The sequence below is a fragment of the Grus americana genome, chromosome 1 (assembly GCF_028858705.1).
Source record: "Grus americana isolate bGruAme1 chromosome 1, bGruAme1.mat, whole genome shotgun sequence".
In the NCBI taxonomy this organism is placed as follows: Eukaryota; Metazoa; Chordata; class Aves; order Gruiformes; family Gruidae; genus Grus; species Grus americana.
The window spans coordinates 147,224,068-147,246,803 of NC_072852.1; the positions used below are offsets into that span (position 1 = coordinate 147,224,068).

The following is a 22,736-nucleotide window of genomic DNA, read 5'->3' on the forward strand; positions in this document are numbered from 1 at the left end:
CTATAGGGCAAACTAAATGATTTCCATTGTCAGTCAAAAAAAAAAAAACCTGAATTCCTCCAGTAAATCAAAAGAAATTCTTACTACACTAGCACTTAAATAATTTTCAATTTCATCTTAAAACTGACACTTTTTTTTTTTTTTTTTTTTTTTACAAAGGCTAGATTTCCTATTTTGTGTGGGTTTGGCAAAACATAACTGTAAATACAATTACCCAATACTGTGATACAAAATCCTGCTCTTACTGCACTGTACAATCATCCAGCATCCACATAAAGATGCACGGGCAAGAAACTCATAGTGGCATTTACTGAGGAAATACAAACATTGCTTCCATTGCCCTTTGAAAGTGACTCCAGAGATCAGAAGACATTCATGAAGCACAAATCAAGCATCACATTGTCAAATATCTGACTGAGGAGAGGCGAGCACAGGAATTGTCAAAGCAATCGCACAAGCATGGCCAAAAAGCTCTGTCCACACAAGAGATATTAAAGATGCTCCAGCTTGTGACATTCAGGCTTATAAAAACAACAAAACTTTGTAACAAGCTGAGGTAATTATCATGTGTCAAAACCTGTACATAGGCACAAATCATATTTATAACCAGCAATGTCAAACAGTGAAGAGTAAAGAAGGGCTTAACACAATTTGCCCCCCAAATTTAAATCTCAAGCATGCTTACAAATCAGATTCTGGTTGTGTCTCAAAACTGCCTAAAAGCTGATAGATGGTGTCCTTGAAATGTTACAATATATTACCATGGATGACTACTCCCCATAAGCTAATTAGCTTCCTTGCTCTTAAGTAAAATTAAAACCTTTTATAAGCAAGTTATAATGAGTTATAAAATCTGAAGCAGAAAAGTAATCAACCATGCAAATACAGAATAAAGCAGTATACTGTAAATGCTAACAACAGACATGCTATAAATAAAAGCTCTTAAGAAAACTGCTCAAGGTCAAATTTTATCAGTCCTCTTTGAGCACTTGATCCTGTGGACGTTTTTAGTTACAGAGTTTGTAGCTATGCCTATTCATAAAGCTATTTTATTATTTCAAAGAGATTAATATGATTGTTTTATATTATTCTGTGGAATAAAGACAGTAAAGTAAGGTAGATATCTACATTAAAAAATGCATACAAAAATACATCCCACTAATCATGACAAAACATTTTCTGATTCATGAAACAAATAAACAAAAAAAAGGTATCAAGATGTAGAAAAAGAAGTGGATAAGTCATTCTTTCATCCCTAATCTTGTTACTCAAATTGACAGGTCATTTCAGCAATCCAGTATTTCAATCTACTAAAACAATCCAGTAGAATTACTGTTTATTGTCCTTGTTTTCCACACAGAAATGTACTTATTAGGACTAGAAGTTTTTTTAAAAAATGCTTATTCAAGTAGCTTTCACTGTGAAGAATAGCTTATTTTTGAGTGGAGGTTCTGCAAGTTTTCCTAACTTTATTTTTTAAAAAATAACCCAAGAATTACACTTACTTAATTTTTCATTGCAACTTTTTCCCATTTTGCACTTCAAGGACCTGTATAAACAAATAATGTTTTTTGTTCTCTCCAATTCTAATGCACTAGCACAAGTCTGAGGTGTTTGCTTTGAAACTTTCAGGGCCTGATCCAATCTCAGTCCAGATACTTTTGTTTAAACATTCCTTTGCAGCAGGAGCTGAAGTTGTTTTCACTAAAATTTTTAAAGCAATCTGAATATGATCCTTTGTAATATCAACTGGTAAAGCCTTCCTATTTTGAAATGTAAATTTCAGAATCTATTTACTCGTAACCATTCTTTTGAAAAAGTAAAAAACTCTGCTTTCTCAGATTCCACATATATAAACAAAGCAGAAAAATGGGAGTACAAAACAGATTAGACTGAGAACCTGCTCCTCCCCACAAACACATTTTTTATAGCTTTAATATAAATACACTAAAAATGCTGCAGCTTAGCAATCAAGATGGAAGCATGAAGTAGTACATCAGGCAGGTTTGGGGTTTTGTTTGGTTGGTTTTGGGGGGTTTTTTTCTAAAAAGCTACAGAATAAAACATTTTCCTAGAGGAAAAACAACCATAAGTAATCAGAAACAAACTAGAATTGTGACAACTGATGAATGATTTACTTAAAGGGTATTTTAATAGCTGGATAGAGCATCCAGGAACAGTTTTAAATGTCTCCCGATACAATTGCTCACCTTTGCCTCTGTATACGAACTGTTCAATACAGAAAGGTCACAATTTAGAAAATTTTCTATATGGTTGTAAAACCTATTATGACATGACTCTCAGATCTCCACTGATGAAGGCTGACAGAGGGTCTGAATGTTCCTTTGGACACAAGGAATAAAAAGAATAGTATATCAGAAAATCCAGACACCCACGACTAAGGAGATCAAGTCAACAGAAGCATATGGTGTTCTGTCTGTGCATTGGCTTCAGACAATAAGGGTAATTAAACACATGATTTGTTTGAGAAGAGTTATTGGCAGCATTTAAGCTGAAGGTCTTTTTTTAAAAAACAAAGAATGGCAAGATACAGTGATGGAAAAAATCTCACATTTGTAATTTCTTCATCCTGGTCTGACTGTTAACTAGCATTCACACTTCTTCGCCTAGTAAACAACACCGCCCAGGACACTATGGATGAATATAATCCTCAGGGCTTTTTAGGTTCCAGCTCTTTGGTTTTTATTTTATTCCCAGTACTAAGAAGCACTGTCAACTCTGCTAGCATTTCTTCTTTAAAGGGAAAGTGATATAAAAAGGTCACTGAAATCATATGCTAAATCAGTTCCACAATAAGCAATCAGCATTTAACACATCTCTAGCCCTGAATAGAAACACTAGGGAATAAATAAGAGCTTCATAGATTCTATTCCCAAAAAGCAAAGCTGTACAAAGAAAATTATTGCAACTTCTGTTGTACATGTACATAGCACAAAGAGTTCAGTTTAAGAAATTAATAAGAGAGCCCAGCTGAGTACGCAATCCATGGAATTCATGTAATTTGGACATTAACTCTTTATAGTGTCAGAAAAAATTACCTTCAAACAACCTTTATCAAAACCTTCCACTTTGAGTCTGGTGCAAGACAAGAAATATCAAAAAGCATATGGTGTAAAAGAAACTAGGAAATGGTCATCAATAACATCACAGTACCTCAAAAACAGGAACACAATTTGCAGTAACAGCTTTTACAAAGATCATTATGTCATTATTATTTTTTAAAAACTAACCGCCAATTAAAAAACCACACTACAACAACGACTAAAATCTTATGCAGAAGATCTACTGCTCAAGCAAGCGTGAAGCTCCAATTTAGGTAAGCATTACAACCATAGCACTGAAACACATTTTAAGATACAGGATAGGTTGATATCTAGCCTGCATTCTTGGCAACACCAAAGGACTAAAGGACGTTAGCTGAAAGCAAGCATTCCCACTGCATTTTTTTTAACATATTAAAATAAAACAATCTATTGTACTTTTCTGCAGAAATGCGTGCATTGAGCATACATGTTGCATCCATTTATTATGTTTGTTTCCATCATTTCGTTTATGTGTGTGTATATAATACACTTTATTGCTACCAATAAACAAGGATATCTTCTTAAAACTACATAATAGCTAATTATGCTCACTTCTAACAAGACATATGAAAGAATCCATAACCGCTTATGCTGATCCTAGCAGAGTGTGGCTTTATAATGTAACAATCAGCATCTCTGTGTGGTATTGTAATTTCAGCATTAAAAATAATACCAAAATCTAACCCTGGTAAAACACAATTCTTTCACATCTGTTAAAAGAGAACAAGAGACAACCCCTTCACCTGAAATACTTCCAGATTTGCTGACAGTGTAAACAAATGTAATTACCCTTTAGGTAATTCAACCCCTTACAGTCAGTTTGACTGCAAGTCATCTGTGAGATCTCATGTTTCTCCTCAGATCTCAATCAGACAGTATTTTCAGCTACATTCTACAAACAAGCACATATACCTATATTAAGATATCAAATCAAAATATCCATGCTATCTAGTGGTCTCAAATTCCTGAAGGGATTTTTTATTAGTTTAATGAAAAATATTTCTCTGCATACCACCTTTTTATAAGCTACTGAATTTCTAATTCAATTTACAAAATAAGTGTTCTCTGCCCTAACAGAATTCATGAAAGTATAGTCTTTGATTCTGTTTGTTATTGACTTAGTAAGTTAAAACTGAAAAAGGGATTTGAAAGAGAAAGCAAGTTTCCATAAAAGCTCACAGTAAAAACATTTTTATTGAAAATGTTTATTACCCAACTAGGGTGCACAAACAGTAAACCAATTTTCCAAATCAATTTAGTCATCATTCAAGCTTCCTCTAATCCTGTCACTCACATCTTGCAAATAGCCAGTCATCAACTGAACCTGTATTCTACATTTTTAAAAAATCTTTTATATATCTGATGCCCCCACATCAACTTCCTGCTTTAACAATTACAGCTATGGCTGTAGTTTAAGGTTAGAGAGATAAAGTTTTAGTCAAAGGTTACACACATTATTGCTTGTATTCATAATGTATACTACACATAAGAAAATTAAAAAAAACCCAACTAACTGATCTGAAATCAATTTGGTTTTTCCCCTTCTTCTGCTCTTGTTACACCAGTAAAAACAGTGTTGCTAACATAACACAACGTTAACTATGTAGCTGGAACCAAAGCCAGCTAGCGCCTCCCATAGTGCCTGGTGTTGAGGGATCTCCTGATTCAAAGGATAAAATAAATATTCTTGGTTAAAATTTGAGAATAAGATGCAGGTTTAGTACTTTTCATTCTGGAAGCACCCAAAAGTCTTAAATAATAACCATAATTCAGAGAATATTGATGACAGACTTAAATTCTAGTAGGAGAACCATTATAAGACACACAGATAGGTCTGCGTCTGAAAAAAACCCACAGAATCGCATATGGTTTAGAGATGACCACCACACTAATCAATACGCAATCGTGAGCACTGGTGTATCTCACCCCTATAACTATGGCATTATACCAATTCAAAATTCAACCCTAGCTGGACACCTGAAACTAGTTTAATCTCAACTCTAACATGGTCTCTATGTATCATTGTGTTGGGTTTTGTGTGGCAAGGTTTTGGTAGCGGGAGGGGCTACAGGGGTGGCTTCTGTGAGAAGCTGCTAGAAGCTTCCCCTGTGTCTGATGGAGCCAATGCCAGCCGGCTCCAAGATGGATCCGCCCCTGGCCAAGGCCAAGCCAATCAGCGCCTCTGTGATAACATATTTAAGAAGGAAAACAAAGGAGTTAAAGTAAGTTTTTTGCAACCAGAGAGAGGAGCGAGAAGATGTAAGAAACTCTGCAGACACTAAGGTCAGTGAGGAAGGAGGGGGAGGAGGTGCTCCAGACACCAGAGCAAAGATCCCCCTGCAGCCCGTGGTGAAAAGCATGGTGAGGCAGGCTGTCCCCCTGCAGCCCATGGAGGAAGGATGAGGGGGTGTAGAGATTCTACCTGCAGCCCGTGGAGGACCCCACGCTGGAGCAGGTGGAGGCACCTGAAGGAGGCTGTGGCCCGTGGGAAGCCCACGCTGGAGCAAGTCCGGGCCGGACCGGTAGACCCGCGAAGAGGGGAGCCCACGCCAGGGCAGGTTTGCTGGCAGGACTTGTGACCCTGTGGGAGGGACCCCACGCTGGAGCAGTCTGCTCCTGAAGGTCTGCACCCTGTGGGAGAGACCCCACGCTGGAGCAGTCTGCTCCTGAAGGTCTGCACCCTGTGGGAGAGACTACGCTGGAGCAGTTCGTGAAGGACTGTAGCCCGTGGGAGAGACTCCATGTTGGAGCAGGGGAATGTTGAGAGGAGTCCTCCCCCTGAGGACAAAGAAGCGGCAGAGACAATGTGTGCTGAACTGACCGCAACCCCCATTCCCTGCCCCCCTTGTGCCGCTGAGGGGGAGGAGGTTGAAGCCGGGAGTGAAGTTGAGCCCGAGAAGATGGGAGGGGTGGGGGGAGGTGTTTTAAGACTTGATTGTATTTTCTCATTGCTCTACTCTGTTTTGCCTAGTAATAAATTAGATGAATCTCCTCTCTACATTCAGTCTGTTTTGCTCCTGACGGTAATTAGTGAGTGATCTCCCCCTGTCCTTATCTCGACCCAAGCCTTTTGTTAGACTTCTCCTCTCCCATCCCGCTGGGGGAGGGGTGAGTGAGCGGCCGCGTGGCACCCAGCTACCGGCTGGGCCTAAACCACGACAATCATGTATGCTTTGTCATAATTTCACAGACAACTTTCATAGGAATAAAAAGAAAATGAGTAAAAGGTTACAAAGGGAGAGGAGGGGGAACACAATGAATGGACATGTCTGTGTCATACACAAATGCTAGAACAAATACTTTAACAGATCAGAATTTCAATCATGGCAAATGAATCTGTAAACAGGAGAAGAATAGTCTAGAAGCAGCAAACATTTTTGTCACAAGGTTAGAGAAGGCAATACTTGGTTTCTAGGTAGACTTGACTAAGGCCATTGGAATACATCACATGGTATAAGCAGCTGGAATTTTTAAATTTTTTTGGTGAGAAGTAGAGTCTCCAAAATACTCAGTGCAGAAAATTAATATTTTTGTTTAACTTTCCCAAATCACTGTGTTAATCACATATTTTAATTATTTTCCCACTATACTATCAATATAATTGAACATTAGTTTGTGATGCAACAATGCCACAGGGAAATGTGGTTCCATTTGTATTTCAAATGGATTAGGGTTTCTGAGTAGAATTATAACTTTCATATCGATCCTCACTGTAACAAGGAAGCAAAGAGTTTTTGGAAGAAGTAGCATAGTGCAGGAATTATTCCCACAGAAGAAGAGATCCAAGAAGTATCATGTGGCTATAAACCACATCTTAATAAAGATGAATTGAAATAAAGTATATTTTGATTTTCCCTGACAGGAAAGACTTTGGTTTTGCTAAAGATTGGTTTAAAAAACTTTTTGCATTACAAAAATTGTATATAAAATTCTGTTTTTACTTTTGAAAGATGCAAATCAATACAGCCACAGAAGTTTCTACAAGTGTCCTATTACTTGTATGCCATTATTGCAGTATATAAATCAATCTGCTATTAAGCCTTTTTTGAGACTGAATGGTAGAGTCAGCCACCAACTCGACATTTCACTGAAATACCACAAATGGCAACATCCCCTTTAGCTTAACAATCAGCCTCCTACATTTAATTTCCATTTGAAAAATTCATCTATGACATCTCAATAAAAAACATAGCAAAGTAAACAACATAGCAAAGTAGCCATGAATGCCTTTTTCTGCTATGACACATTTAATGATGACAGTAAACACGTACAAACAGAAAGAAAGAGGCACCACAAGACCAGATGCGGATAAAAGCAAACAGCTTAAGCAGAGATTCTTGCCAGAGCCAGAAGGCTATTCTCCACTAATTCAAAAGGGGACCAAGTACAAAAATAACACCTGCAAACACAATCACAAGCAGTTTGTCCTAAACTCGGAAGTAGGATTAAACCAGCAGTATCATGAACAATCAAAAACTAATACATACAATTTATGTGTAAATGTCTGCTTGAGTTTTAAATAAAACAGCTCTCACCTGGCACTCTGGTAATTTTGTGTGCCTAGCAAGAGCCAAAATTGTCAGGTGGGGAGGGAACACCCAAACCCGAACATAGATACTGCATCCACACAAGTTTCACAGATTTGTTCTCCTACTGCTGTTTCCACCCCTTCTCACTTACAGGGACTTTTATCCCAGTGGCCTCAGCTATTCCCCAAGACTCCCATCCACACCCCAGGAGCCTCCATTCCTCTGCCACTATAACCCCAGCCAGCAGAACCAGGGTTTGGCCCTCGGCACACAGCTCCTCATGTTGTCCCCCATGTATGTCTTCCCACACGTGAAACACATCTGCCTTTAACCACTAGCAAAAGAACAGCAGTGCTGCAGCAGAGCTCTGCACCCGTTGTGTGGTCAGTGGGAAAGCGAGCAGTGGCTGCCTAGCTAGCAAAGCCCAACACACTTGCTCAGCTCCAGCCCTTCCCTCCGTGGGGCCAAGTAGAGGCTCTCTCCTGGTCCTAACACCCTGCTTCCTGCAAACTTAGAGGAATACAGTGTTACTGACAACACCAAATTTGAACCAAGCAAGGAGGACAGACTAAAAAAATATTACGGAGTGATGGGGGAAAAAAGAGGATACAGCAACATTTCTTAAGGCAAAAGAAGGTGCAGTGACATTTCAACTTTTCTCAAAAAGTTAACCACAGCCATTCTACATTCATTATCTGAGTCATTACTTTATCGTTATGACTGCACTGGAGAACAACTTAAAGTCATTGGTACTGAATATATGAACATATTGTGAATGTCTTCGCATAATTCTTTTTCCTGCATGAGGACAAACTCTCGACTTCACCCAATTCAAATCTTTGATCACTGCAATCTACACATAGCTAAAATACCACAAAACCCAATGCAACTCATCTCTGGATCCCCAAAATACAAGAGAAGGAAAAGTCTTCTGTTCATTCCAAGTTAAAGACTTTATCCAACTAAGGTAGTTAGAATTAAAGCAATATATTACAAATATAGGGAAAAACATTAGTCTCTTTTTCAGTGTCTCTGTATACTGTAAAATTGCACATTTATTGTATACTACTGTCTTCTCAGTAAAGGAGTGTGGAGGAGAAGAAACAAGGGAGAATAAGCCCTGACCTAAAAAAGGTCATCTCTACCTATGAACGGGTGTCCCATTTACATCAGAGGAGAAAACAGTTACTCTACTATCATGTGTCTACACATGGGAGTTTGAGAAAGGTCTGCCTTATTTCTACCTGGCACCTCCCTGATCAAAAGATACATTTGTGCAAAAAGAAAATGTTTAAACTTGATGCTTCCATGCAAACAAACTCTACAATACATGCACCTCTATACATCCTCCAGAATGTGACTCACAGCACACGCGCCAACCAACTGGGCAGTAGCTGAGTGGTTGCTCCCTCTCAGGCAACCCAAAGCATGTGGACTATTGTGCAATTGCTCAGCAACTACTTATCACAAATATGCAGTTACATAAAACTTCCCAAAGGTTTCACCTACTGTGCATACTTAAACAATCTCTATGTACACAATTGGGATTTCTGGTCAGCAACAGGATGCCTATGCAGCAGCATCCACCCATCCAGGGCTAACAGGCTCTGCATCTGAAGGATTTCTGCCCAGGCAAGATTTCCATGAAGAAAAAGAAGTCATGTCTAGGAAAACCCAGGTCTATGTATCCCAAACTTTCTCCAAGAATCATCATATTATATGCTCACACACTGCTGAACATTCAGGGCTTTGATTTTGGGAGTTAAGATGCTGTATATTCTCAGACAGATGAACTCAGCTACAGACTAACGCAGCAAGGAAACAACGTGCACAGGAAAGTAGAACCATGACACAGAAAGAAAAAGCAACCACTCAGTTCTCACAACCTGAAAGCTTCTGAAAACTTTAGCATGATTTGTTTCTACTACAGAATTGTCAATAACTGTGAGTTTCTGTACAAGTTAATCAAGATGTTCCTGCTTTAAACTGTTCCTTTCACTCCCCTCAGAAACAAATGAAGCATACACATACAAGTCAGGAACTACAGCAAGAAAACCCAGCTTCCTAAATTAAAGTGAGATTAGTAATGCTGGATCCACAGCCAAATGTTTAATATTTTAATACATTAGAAGAAAATTCATCCATCAAAAGAAAACTGGTCAGAAGAGTGCTACCACCTCACAATTAACAACGCTATTTTAAGAGCTGAAACTTCTAGAAGTTCTTATTAGCTTGGGCACAAAATTCAACCATTGCAGAAGTTTGATTATTTTTTCCACAAGTGCTAGGGTGTTGATGTTGCCAATGCTCCTTGTTTCTTTGTGCCTTGACAACTGTGTTGAACAAGCTCTGTTTCTGAGAACATATTCTTTCTAAGTTATCCTCCTTGCAAACTCAGGATCAAAGCTTCACCATGCTCCCACATCACTGCAAATTAGCAACAACCTTATAAGTCAAATGTGATCCCATCACATTTGTTTTATTCAAACCTCTCTCCAACAGTACGTCTACAGTTTGTCTCCAGGGGCTGTGCAACTAAGTGTGAGGGCTCTTTATTTGCAGAACTACTTTACTAGTGATTTGTAATGGAAAGAAAAAAAAATATTTAGTTCAGCCCCATCTCTTAACTGTCCGAAGAAACTTACACGTTCAAGGTGTTGATATGTAAGACTAGGATGTGTCTGTGGACTACAATAGCAACATTTACTCATGATAAGCATAGGAAACTTTTAAATTATTTTTGAACGTAAGATAGTAAAATTATATACTGCTGCAAGCAAAAATAGGGTTTCTGTTCTTTACTGTTAGATAGATGGGTGGCACGTCTGTGGGAAGCATCCACAAGAATAGACAGAAAGTTGTGTAAAAGCCAAGGAGACAACCAGAAAAGCAGCTGGAAGAACAGCTCTAAAAGACTGCCTAGAGTAATTGCTTTTTAGGCAGAGACTAGCTGGAATAAAGCCTTACACTGTAAGCAAGGAAACCACTTTTTATTCACTTTCTGCCATGTTCAGGAAAAGAAAACATCGTGCATTAGAAACAAAACTATATTATAGACTTACCGATGTCTCATCCTAAAAAGAAACAATTTATAGGATTATAATCCTAAAGATTGTATCAACAATTGAAAAAGCTTTTTTGTTACCCAGGCAGCAAATACAGTCATGATTACACAGCAGGAATAAGGTTACTGAATAAGATACTACTCTAAACAGTGGGGGTGAGGTGGGGCAGGGGGGGAAATCAATCTCACTTGAAAATAAAAATGTCACTTTTTGAAATTTTTCTAACACAATATTTTAATGGTTCCTAGCAATAAAAGGCTGTGAAGATTAACAGTAAAAGGTTAAGTGAATCTGCTAAAATTCAAGCAAGCATTTTATATATTTTAAGGGATCAAATTTTACAATAAAGGGCAACTCTCACATATCTCACACAAATATCAATATTATTTAGTAATGAAATGCACTGGCATGTCGGTCTTGGCACAAGAAGAGGAAAACTTTGCAAAGGTCAAGAATACCTAGTGTAACTTAGGTTAGAAGGGACTTCTAGGAGTCATCTAGTTCAACTCCTTGCTCAAAACTAATTTCAGCAAGATAGCTAACTTAAAGTTAAATCATTCCTGCCAGCTGTAGGTCTTCCCTACCTGAGATTTATTTTGGGAGAGTCATATTGACTTTAAAAACCAGTGTAACTCACTCTTTTTGTGCTAGCCCAAATCTCTACCGGTACCAAATATGGTGTTGATATCTGACTTGCCATCACTGGTTTAACTTGTTCATGGAAATTCTTCACCCCTCCCAACAATCTACTCAAGTATGTAACTGTACTTACCATTACAAAAACTTTTTCCACTACCTGACCTTGCTCTCCCTTTCAATTTCACTCCCTTATATCCTGTTATTCACTATAGCCACAAACTACAGATTATGCCTTATTTTAAAAGTTCTTGAAAAAAAATAAATTAAAAAAAATAAATAGAGAATTATTTTCCTGTCTCGCTTCTCACACATTTACTTTAAGCTAAGGAATGTCAGGACACTGTCCCTCCCCTTACAGTTTAGATTTTCTAGATCTTTGATCACTCATTGCTCCTTTAAACCCCATCTAAAGAACGTATTTTCTTTGCAATACACCATCCAGAAGTGGACAGAATGACAAGTAGAGCAGAAAGAAGATGTTCTGTGTCTTGCTGGAGTAGTAAACTTCATACTTCTTCACTTCCTTAACACCCCTTTTCTGCTCAGTTTCTTTTGTTTTCTGCAATAATGTGATGACTCGCATTTAGAATGCAATTTGCAGTAAACTGCCATTCTTAACTAGAATCCTAACAGCAAATTTCTTCGCCATTCTTTATGCATACATTTGATTTTCTTCTGCTTTACTACACCCCATGTTTTGTCTGGGGCACTATCACCTACCTTCAACCTTCCATTCAACCCCCTTCGTGACTCGGTCTCCAATGTGCATAACTTATTTTAAACTTGAAACGCTCTGCCAACCTTCCTTGCTCCTCCCAGCATGGTGCTGTTTGAAATTTAGTAAGAAATATCTCTCTCTCATCACCCTGATTCACTAAGGAAAATATCAACCACCACCAAAACCAGGACAGATCATTGTGAAGCCCCTCCCACTCACTGTTAAAAATGTGACCATCTATCTATTGTGACTACTCTAGGAAGACAGTTGCTAGCAAGAAGATAAATGCATGCTGGTTTACAATCCATTGCAAAGGTTTCTTAGTAGATACATCTCTCAACAGTAGGGTACAAGCCGCTGTGTCAGGTGCAACTTACTTTCCTGGGTTAGCGAAATCACTCATATGATAGTCTCTGCATGGGAGCAGCAACCAGCGTTTTGGAGTCACGCAAGCATAGAAGACTCAGGCTGAAGAAGTATTAAGAGAAGCCACACAGAGCAAAAGTATTGCCTTTTCCCAACTCTGAGGACTGGCCCACAATCAAGAACAGTGCCTCAAGATGTTGGCTGAGTCTAGTCACATTAAATGCTCTGGTAGCAACCAAGTTTCAGAATCCCATAAACTGTCAGGCTAACCTAGCTAGCAGGTTACCAAAAAAAAAGCAAAAGGACAGGGCAGTACTGCAAAAGCCCCTTTGGTTGTGATTCTTTCCACTGCAGCTCACCAAAATCACTGATGTCAGAGTTGTTCTGCTGCAGCACCACAAGATGGACACAAAGATACTGCAGATCTAAACACTGCCCACCTGGGATATATACTACTTCTGCTCGATTCACCTAGGACAGTGCATTCACTACCTGCACAGGACTCTCAGTAACAATTCCAATCCCACATTCCTGATTGGCCTTAATGATATTAAAAATAGGGTTGAATTTCAATAAGCTGCATGCCAATTTGTCAGTTTTGGAAACCAAGCTTGAAGTATATTTTAGCTAAAGACTGGAGTAATGTTCATGTGCTGGTGTTAAAAAGAAAAAAAGGAAACTCGTATTTCCTTTAATTTCAGCTCCTGGAAGATCTGCCACAGAATTTCCAAAGGAAACTAAACACTTCCTTTCTATTTAACAGAAAAGAAAAAAAAAAAAACCCCAAACTCTCTTTTCCCCCAAACAAGCTGACTGGAATAATTTGTTATATGCACTTTCTACTCTAGCATCCCATCTCGTCCTTTCCCTTCTCCTGCATCCACTCTTCCCAGTTTGTAGTTCGTTTAACTTTTTTGGTTGGTCAGTCTTAATTCATGTCAGTGGGAAATCAGCACATAACTCTGAAAATGAGAGCATGCAGCCAGAAGACTGTAATCAGCATTTACTCAAATAACAGCTTCTCTTCAGATCAAAGCATAAACTAAGGTAGGTTATGGTTGCAAAATACTAACATGTATCTCTCAGATTTCTGATCTATTTTTAAAGAGAATATTTGCATAACCACTGCCAAAGGAAAAAATAAAACAAATAAAAATAAAACAAATAAAAATTAGAGAGAGAGAGAGAGAGTGTGTGTGTGTGTGTATATCTCTCTCTCTCTCTCTCTCTCTCTCCTGTCCTCTCCATGGTTCTGTAGGACTCTTCTCCCTCCAGGAATTAATACTCCAGGAATTAATATTCCTGGTTCTTACTCCAAAATTTTCCACCATTTGCTGAGGCTTTTTAGTTTAGTCTCAGTTAGGTTTTCTTATGCTTGTTGTTAAGTTTAGATATTTTAAAGCATTTATGATTATTGTGGCTGAGAAACAGTGTGGTAATTCTAATTTTATTAAAACAGCCAGAGGAGAAAGATGACAACAGTTTTATTATACAGCCCAGGCCATTTTCTCTCCAAATGAGAGAAAACGTCATGCTTAAAATAAAACAGTAGCTCCAACCATCATTACTTAAGTGAATATTCAGCAAACTAGCAAGCTAGTTAAATATCTCAAAAGTCCTCTTGGAGGTCTTCCCATGTGAATTTAAATCAGCATACCAAAATAAGCCATCCTCATACAGTGAAGAGATCCTACAGTTACATCATCCTCCTTGGAGAAGCTGAAAACCAGAAGGTTTTTGAACTAATTCTTCATCATTAAAGAAATGTTTTACATGAGAAAAAGATGACATGCACTACTGATTTCAGATTGCTCTGAAAATTACACAGTTTAGACAATCCTGAAGGGTTAAGTTGCATCAGATTTTCACAATACATATTCCATACATGTCCTCACCACTTCAAGTTGCCAAATGCCTTCTAAAAGTGACGCAAGACACAGCCAACTACTGTCTATCACCAAGAACAAACCACGCATACTTTAAACAAAAAACTGCTGTTTTTTTTAATCAAAGGCAGCAGGATCAGAGTAGGACTTTAACATAGGAAGCAAGTGATAAGGTTCAGTTTGCTGAGGAATTTCATCCTACCACACCTGCCCTAATTCAGTAATGTTATTTACCTTCCTTCCCAATTTCCCTGGTGGTGACAAGCCGTCAGGAAGCTTGTTGACCCAAGAAAGAGTTCTCGATCATTATGGAGCATAATGGTCTTCCTGGAACATTAGGTACTCAGACCACTAGTCACATTAAAGATCAAAGCATCAAGACCACACTCTTTACATAACGCACAATAGCTTTGATGTAATTTTTGTGACTGGTGTAATAGGTACACAGTACTGTTTTGTACTGGTTAGATCTTCCTAAAAGCAGTGCCTTTAGGATAAAAAAACTCCACTGCATTTCAGTAGCTTACAAATGAGGTGGTGAAGACCTGTGACCCTGAGCAGGTCAGTGATACCAGAAAGCATGTTTCAGTCAAAAAAGAAGGTGTTAAGTAGAAAGTTGTCACTTGCATAAGGGCTCAGTCTTAGGAGGAATTCAAGGACATCTTACACTGAATTGACCAAATGTCAATGTGAAGTGACTGCAGATCCTTTAAAAGCCCTCCTTCTGTGCACCAAAATAATTAGCATTTTAGTAAGATTTGATTTCTACTTCATTTGTGCTAACCATAGCACTTGTTTAACTCCTAGAAAGCAGTCTTTAAACTCTTGTTCATCAGTCTCCCAGGAGAGGTCCTTCCAAGGTGTATTTAGGGCTTATACTGCTTCTAGACATTGCATGGGGTCCAGAAAGCGACAAAGATCTTGGCCTAATTTTGAAGGCTCTCTCCAATGAACAGAGGTATTTCAGTCAACCTTCTTCAAACACAGTTAACTTTAAAAGCAAAACCATGTAATTGGCCATTTCATCCAAATAGCAGTATCTACCCCATGAAAGGTTATTTACATAAGACGACCACTGAGCAAGCTAAAGCCATGCTGTTTCCAGTGATGGCACTTCAGACAGACTTCAACTTCTGATAACTTTTCAGCATATCCTTAAAGTTTGTAAATCACTGTTCTGCAGAAACAGATTTTTGCACATTAAACTAGTACCAAAGTCTGTATCATTTTGAAGTGTCTAAATCCTATCCTGCACAGACTGGGACTAGGTATATTTACTAGAGGAAGACATGATCTACAAAAATATCACATCATTCCAGTCTTATTGCTATTCTACAAATGATTCTGCATTTTAAGTGACAATTATCCAAGACCTTAGTTCCTCAATTAAAATTAATCACTTGAAGACTGGATTAGGGTTGTTAGAAACAAAGCACTATGCTTCTGCTTTTAAAAAGCAAAATTTGTTTTATCACTGAGAAACTAGCAATTTGGAGTTTTGTTTTTTCTTTTAAAAATGCAAATAGTATTTTCCTTCCAAGTATAGACTCACTTTGCTGTCCAAAGACTGACAAATACCTACAGGAATCCAGTGCATGCCATATAAATGTAACGAATAACAAAAGATGATGATGACAGTATGTGAAACCCCATAGCCTTTCAGTGAATGGGAACAGCAAGCACTATATTTGCTTCTAATTGAGCCACTCAATTTGTAATAAAAATGTTATTGATGAATTAAGATACCATCCTGCAAGGCTCACTAAATAAACATAAAGTGATATCAAGCTAGGAAAAAAAAAAATCTTAAATATACATCATCAGTTTCTGAACCTTTTTCATTGGTGCAAAAGTGTCTCTGATTGAAAACATGGTACTAAATGAACTCAAATCCATTTTGATTTTAGACAACCTGTGTAATTTAATAAAATGCTAAATACAAGTTAAAAAGTAAAATAACATTTAAAAAGCAATATTCTCTATATAATTCACTCTTAAGGTGTTGCTTTAAGAGAAATTTAGACTGTAGTTTTATAACCGTGATTTATGATTAACACATTACTGATGTCTTGTTACACTGATTTTTATTTAACAAATTACCATCTTAATGCTCAACAGGAAGATTTGGAAGAAGATAAATGCAGAACTTTTATACCAACATTAAGAAAGTATTGATTTTAAGCATCCAGATGGGAAAAAAGTATAAAAAAATAGAGCAGTCTGACCAACAAAAACTTAAATTGTCGCTAAGTGTCATATATATGAGTACTCTCCAAATAGCAGATTTTTGTTAATGTCTTTTAATGGAGACTTTTCTTTGTGTTATGCTTTGTCAAAAGAGAACAAGACTTGTAAATCACATGTCAAGTAAGAAAGAAAAAAAAACATGAGAAAGAATTTCATACATATATATCCTTGCTGAAGTGAAAGCAAAATTCTTGTGAAGTTCTTCAGCAAGAAATGAATCATTAACGTAAAAATCTAACTGGAGAACGTGGTATTAGCCAAAATGAAGAAAATACAACTTACAGTGCTATTCAAATATCCTTTTCTTGTCAGTCTTTGGCACATCTACACTTTTGTTGTCCAATTAAAAAATGTATATATTACCACAACCTTGAGAACCTGACATTTTTCCTGCTGCTTACGTTCAGAAGGCTAGCCTACCAACCAACTGCTACAGCAGAGATCACACCACAAAGCATCTGCTTCTCCTACAAGTGCCCAATGGCGGGGGGGGGGGGGGGGAATTTCAATATGCCACAGCACTCATCTGCTTCTTTTATGCTTACATAAGGGTTACAAGTTGGCTGTGCTACAAGAGATAGTATTCCTGGAAAACCTCCTATTGGACCTGAGGCACAACTGAATATTCTCAGCAGAACAGTCAGAGCAAACCATGTAGCAATCTCACTTAAGACAGAAAACATGCTTTAAAATTACTTGATCTTTGAAGGACATAGTCTACTATTTTTCATCCTGACCCTCACAAAAACTGAATTTTCCAAGGTTCTCATGGAGTCTAATAAGATCAACAAAGACATATAAAAATGTAAAAGTCTATTACACACAAGAGTTACTTGATTATTTCATGACATTGCTCATGTTATTATAATATATGCATTTCCCATTACCTGGTCAATTTGCTCATATTACTTTAGTTCTTATATCATACTCTGACAAGAAATATTTTACATTTCATTCAAAGACAACAAGAAAAGTCTTTCAACAATGTTGATTGGCAGTTTGCCACTGCCATCACTGAATCATCAGGGAAGACAGAAAGCAGCACCAAAAATAACATTCTCCAGCCGGATCCATTGGCCATATGTTACACTGAGGGGCAGGAAGCAACCAACACACAACGGAAAAACAACCAGAGACTATATGTTTTTCCAACAACTATAAACCAGGAAGAAAAAAACCAAACCATAACTATTCAGCCTAGACCAACCCCTTCCTCCAACAGCAGCACTTGTTTTTCCTTCAGCTACATTTTTTTTTCTTGTTAAATCAGGATCACTCTACGTTAATTCTCCTGAATCTACTAGCAGGTGTGTATTCCTCACCAAGGCAATATATTCTGGAACACAGCTAGTCAACAAGCAATTTACAGATTGCTAACATACAGTAGCAGTGCAAATGCCTCTGCCGTACACGTGAAGGTCAATTTGGTTTTGGAGCCTTTTACTTACCTTTCCCATTTTGCCATGCAGTATACCAGGACAAACTGAGGAAAGTAGTGATGAAAACTAACACGGTGGCCACAGTTCCATTTCGGAGCCTCATCTCATTTCAGCATCACACTTGTTTATGTTCTATTAGCAATGAAGACGTATCTGTTGGGCTTGCTGCAATGAAGTCAGCTTAAGTCCACCAGCAGCAGCTGGCCAACAGCGACACGAAATGTAGCTCTCACATATCAGAGGTATCATAAATCAATCCATTCCAAACTGTTGTAAGCTTTCTTACAGTTCTCATAAATTAAACTTCTCTTTATTCTTCTAGTCCTGTTTAAAGGAAACAAAATGTTAACAGATTATGCCAAAAATATTTACAAGAGTCCCCCACGTACCAAAATACTGTAAAGAAATACTACTACACACTCAATACTGTGGTTTACACACATCCCCCCTTGCACTGCCTCAGTCTCAGCTTGGGGAATAGAACTTGTTAGATTAATTTGTCCTTTTTCTGTTAAGAATGCTTGTATCTGGAAGAGCTGTATTTCACATGAATTTGATCATTAAAGGACAAACATACACATCACCAACATTACAATTCTATCATAAACTCAAGGCAAGATCACATGTCGCTCTGGCAAGTGATGAACTGATAGAAGAGTTGTTTTCAGGAAGCCAGCAACCCAAGGCCCCACTCTTAAGTACTCACTTTGACAAAACCCCTCTGAAATCAGTGAGGTCTAACCTAACTGCAGCAGCAGAACCGCCTCAAGCAAACAGAGAGACCAGAGCTTTAAACAGCATTTACAAACCTACATCATTCATCTTTCTCTGCTCAGTGCAAGAGTATTTGATCCATCCACAACCATTTTTTTCCCAGCTTAGTGGCAGCTAAAGCACAGACTACAGTCACATGCAGAGACTGCTCAATCTATACCAACTGGCAACAACCCAAAAGCTCCACAAAATGCCATGATATGACCATATTACTCCTCTATCTCTGCCACACAGGCACACAAGGACAAAATACAGAAATTACCTACAGTTCAGTATTATCCCAGAGGAAGGTTCCATATCCTGGGATTAGAAAATCCTCAACTGGCCAAACACAGCCAGCATCTAACCACACTGTCCTAACTGAGCAAGACAAAGAGAATGGGGAAATAAATTAACCAACTTTAAAAGATGGGGGGGGGGGAGAAGTGTTTTCAAAGCACTAAATCATCCTTTACAGTAGCTCAAACGTTAACATTCAACATTCTTCTAAAGCACTGCCAGTTTTTCCCCCAGCATAAACTACATCTGATACAAGTATGCTACCCAGTAATAAATAACTTGCTTTGAATTTTCCTTGGAAGCAATCTCTGTCACACTCTTGCCTCCGTGCATTTAGAACAACAGGAGGAAAAATACTTTTTGTTATTACAGTACCAAGAGATTCCAGTCAAATCTGAACTCCTCTTCCCAAGCAGTTACTGCAGCACACACTACCTTTTATTGAAGAGCTTGCCAACAGGCATGGTTAACAAGTGAACGGAAGAGAACAACAAAGTTGCAGAACCACACACTCTTGCATTCAAATCTTGGTAACAACAACCAGGTTACAGAAACTGTTTACCTTCAGACTATGATTACCTCACATATAATGCTAGAAACATGCTTTGTTTTGAGGAACTTTATGCACAGACAGGTTTGTGTCTTTAAACATTAACTCAGAAATCACATAATACCTATGAGGAAGGGAACAAATACAAGTACACAGGAAGCAGACAAATTGGATGGTAAAATTCAGTGAGAAACAAAATAATGAGCAGTAATAGAAAGAACTGTGAAAGGCTTTACGATACAAGAAACCTGAATTCAAGACAATGAAAGATAAAGACAACTGAGAGACCTATAGAAAGCTAACACAGCATGCCAGGAAATATCATCAGCGCCAGCACTTTAAATAGGAGATGGACATCATGAAAGCCAGAAGTGTAGGCAATAGTAATTAGGTGAGAAGATAAAAGTCTGGGTGAACTTTAACAGCAAGGGGAGGCAAAGATCCCAAAACCCCAAGGTTTTGTAAGTCCTGTGTACATGAATTTAGGAAGTTCAGGTGATTCCCAGACCACCAGAAGAAGTGACTAGGAAACCAATAAGGTCAATGACATTAGCAGTTTAACACAGCTAAAGTGGCTCTGAAGCAAGGATACCTAAACTGTAATCTACCTTTACCATTACTTTAGCAGCAGCCAGATCTCTCTGGAACAGCTCAGGTGTGCATGAAGGACCAGGCTGCAAGCTAGACAGATTATCCCCGTGGAGGCAACAGACAGCTGGTCTGACATGCAAACAAGAAAGGGCAGCCAGGAGAGTAAAAATATCATCTGATAATGCAAGGAAAGTGAACCACCTGCCTTGTCAGAAAATGTGGGCATCATTTTTACATTTGCTGCAATAAAATCAAGATGCAGTGATCAGGGCTTCTCACTGTGCTATTTGAATCCACAGAAAAATACAGCCTGAGAATTCAGAAAACAAAAAAGTACCAACACGATTCAATTAGCAGTGAGTATGCACAAAATTGTGTCAGATTAATAATTATCATGGGTTTGTGTTGGCTGGTTCCGCTTTTTCCTTCTCTTCTGGTGTTGTACCCGCTCCTCATAGCATAGGCACCAGCAGCTCAGCAGTACTTAGATGATTATTCAAGCATTTCACTATATCAAACTGCATACATCAAGGCCATGCATGAACCAGAAGCGTTCCAGCTTTTAAAAATGCATATAGTTAAACCAGCAGAAACCCACATAAATTATTTAACCCCCAGGTGGTTACTTTAGGTTTGTTCAATACTTTACAACACAAACTAAACAAATTTAACCAAGGGGTAATCCAGTTTGAGCAGACATTATGACAGGGTATAACTAGACAGATGAAGCCTATGAAATTTTCCAGCGTCGTTATGACCTGAACCTTTCCCACTTCAGTCTTACAGGAATGACCCTGCTAGATGCTGAAGGCCATGGGTACTGAAGGGTACCTAGCACCTCTCAAGTGCTGAGCAGCACTCTATTGAATCACATCTTAAATAAACCAAGAAGTTTCTGTATGTATCCAGGCACTCCCAAAACACATACAATGCATATTTCCAACTGCAAGCCATAAAACCAGATACACTTCGATGCCCCTGCAAAGGCTCTTTACATAGTTGATGGTGCAGGATCAAAGCCTGAAGAGTGCCAGACTTCTGGGAGGATGAGGCCAGACCCCATCCTGCCGGGAGGTGCAAAAGCACCTACCGCGGCACGGTGCTGCATTTAAAAGGTTGTTCTTTAAGGCATGGGAGAACGGTCCACGATTAAAAGACAACAAGAAGGAAAAGGTGGAGGAGATTTGCTAGACAGGGGCTTTTCCACCTTATTTCCATCGAAACGCTTCAGCAAACCCGCGGCGCGCGGCTGGGCGCCGTCACCGGCGGCCGTTAACTGCCGTTACCTCAGGCTCGCCGGCGCCCTGCCATTTCGCAGCCGGGTCCCCTCAAGCCCGGGGTGAAGGGGGATCCGGGGACGCGCTGCCTCCGTGGAAACCGGCCTGAGTTAGTCGGGACCTTCCCCGGCGTCTCTCCGCCTCGATTGTGGCTATTTAGTCGGGGAAACGAAAAATCAGGCGGGGAGATCGGCACCGGCCGCCGCCAGCTCTGCCGGGCAGCAGAGGGCGAGAGCTGACGGCGACGGAGGGGAGGGAGAGCGCCGGTCCGGGGAGCTGCACGGCGCCCGGTGCATCGAAGCGAGATTTGGGGGGAAGGCAGAGAGACAGGAAACTGCAAACTCTACCGAACCCCCCTCGGGCTCCCGGCACGCAGGGAGGACGAAGGGTGGACAGAGAGAGAAGGGGCAGCAGCGGTCCCCAGGGCGTCCTAGCCCGAGAAGGAGGGGGAGCAGCGCCGTTCTGCCCCGGACCCCAGCGCCGCCCTCCACACGCCCCGCGGGCACCCCTAAGCACAGGGGCGAAGGGGGTGGGGGTGGCAGCAAGTCCTGCGAAGGGAGCCGCAAGCGCTCCCCACACCACCACCACCACGCAGGTGCATGTGAGCGCAGAAGGGAGCATGCAGGCAGATGGGAGAGCAGGACGGCCCCCAGCCTCCTGCCTGCCCTCTCTCCAGCGACACCGCAGAGACCCGTGGCCCTGGGAGGGGAAGCACCTCCGCTGCCCACCCACTCCAGAGGGTGCGGAGAGGAGGGACGTCCGGCCCTAACCTCCCAAAAAGCCGAGTCGGCTGTAGCTGCTGCTGCCACCCGACTGCCGGCTCCAAGCCGGGTCCGGAGGCGGCAGGAGGGGCCCGGGGCGCGCAGGGGTAGCGGGACCCGCTGACCGCCGCTGCCATCCTCACCTGTGCGCTGCGCTCCGGCAGGGGGAGCCGCGGGGCGCGGGCGGCGGGCGCGGCGGAGAGCGACTGTGCCGGCTCGCGCCGGGGCTCTCACTCCCGTCGCCCGCCCGCCCGCCTCACCCCCCGCCCTTCCCTCGTCAGCGACGCAACCAAGTCGCACAACCACCCCCCGCCCCGAGCGCCATGGAATCGCACGGACCTCCGCCCCGCCCACCGGCGCGGGAACTCCACCCACCGGCCAGGCGTCGGCCTCGCTGGCAGCCAATGGACGCCGCGTCGAAGAGCGCTGTTCATTGGCTGGGTGGCCTGTCGCTCTCTTCGGCCGCGGCTATAAATAGCTGTGTCTCGCGAGGACTTCTACAGTAGCTACG

The 22,736-nt window shown here is 40.3% G+C and overlaps 1 protein-coding gene across 3 annotated transcripts in view; it reads right to left on the reverse strand.

The window, feature by feature from the left end:
* The window catches only part of MGAT4A (alpha-1,3-mannosyl-glycoprotein 4-beta-N-acetylglucosaminyltransferase A), a 77,264-nt gene extending 54,756 nt beyond the window's left edge, over positions 1-22,508 (reverse strand). The window contains exons 1-3 of one of the 3 annotated variants that reach the window (XM_054818031.1): positions 22,369-22,471; positions 21,474-21,616; positions 18,003-18,317 (exon numbers count right to left, since the gene is read on the reverse strand). In XM_054818031.1, coding sequence (XP_054674006.1) covers positions 18,003-18,096 — 94 coding nt within the window. In that variant the 5' untranslated portion in view covers positions 18,097-18,317; positions 21,474-21,616; positions 22,369-22,471. Of the gene's footprint in view, positions 1-18,002; positions 18,318-19,033; positions 19,115-21,473; positions 21,617-22,368 lie in introns of those variants that run through there. The other 2 variants (XM_054818012.1, XM_054818021.1) reach the window with 2 other exon arrangements.
* Between the last annotated feature and the right edge of the window lie 228 nt (positions 22,509-22,736).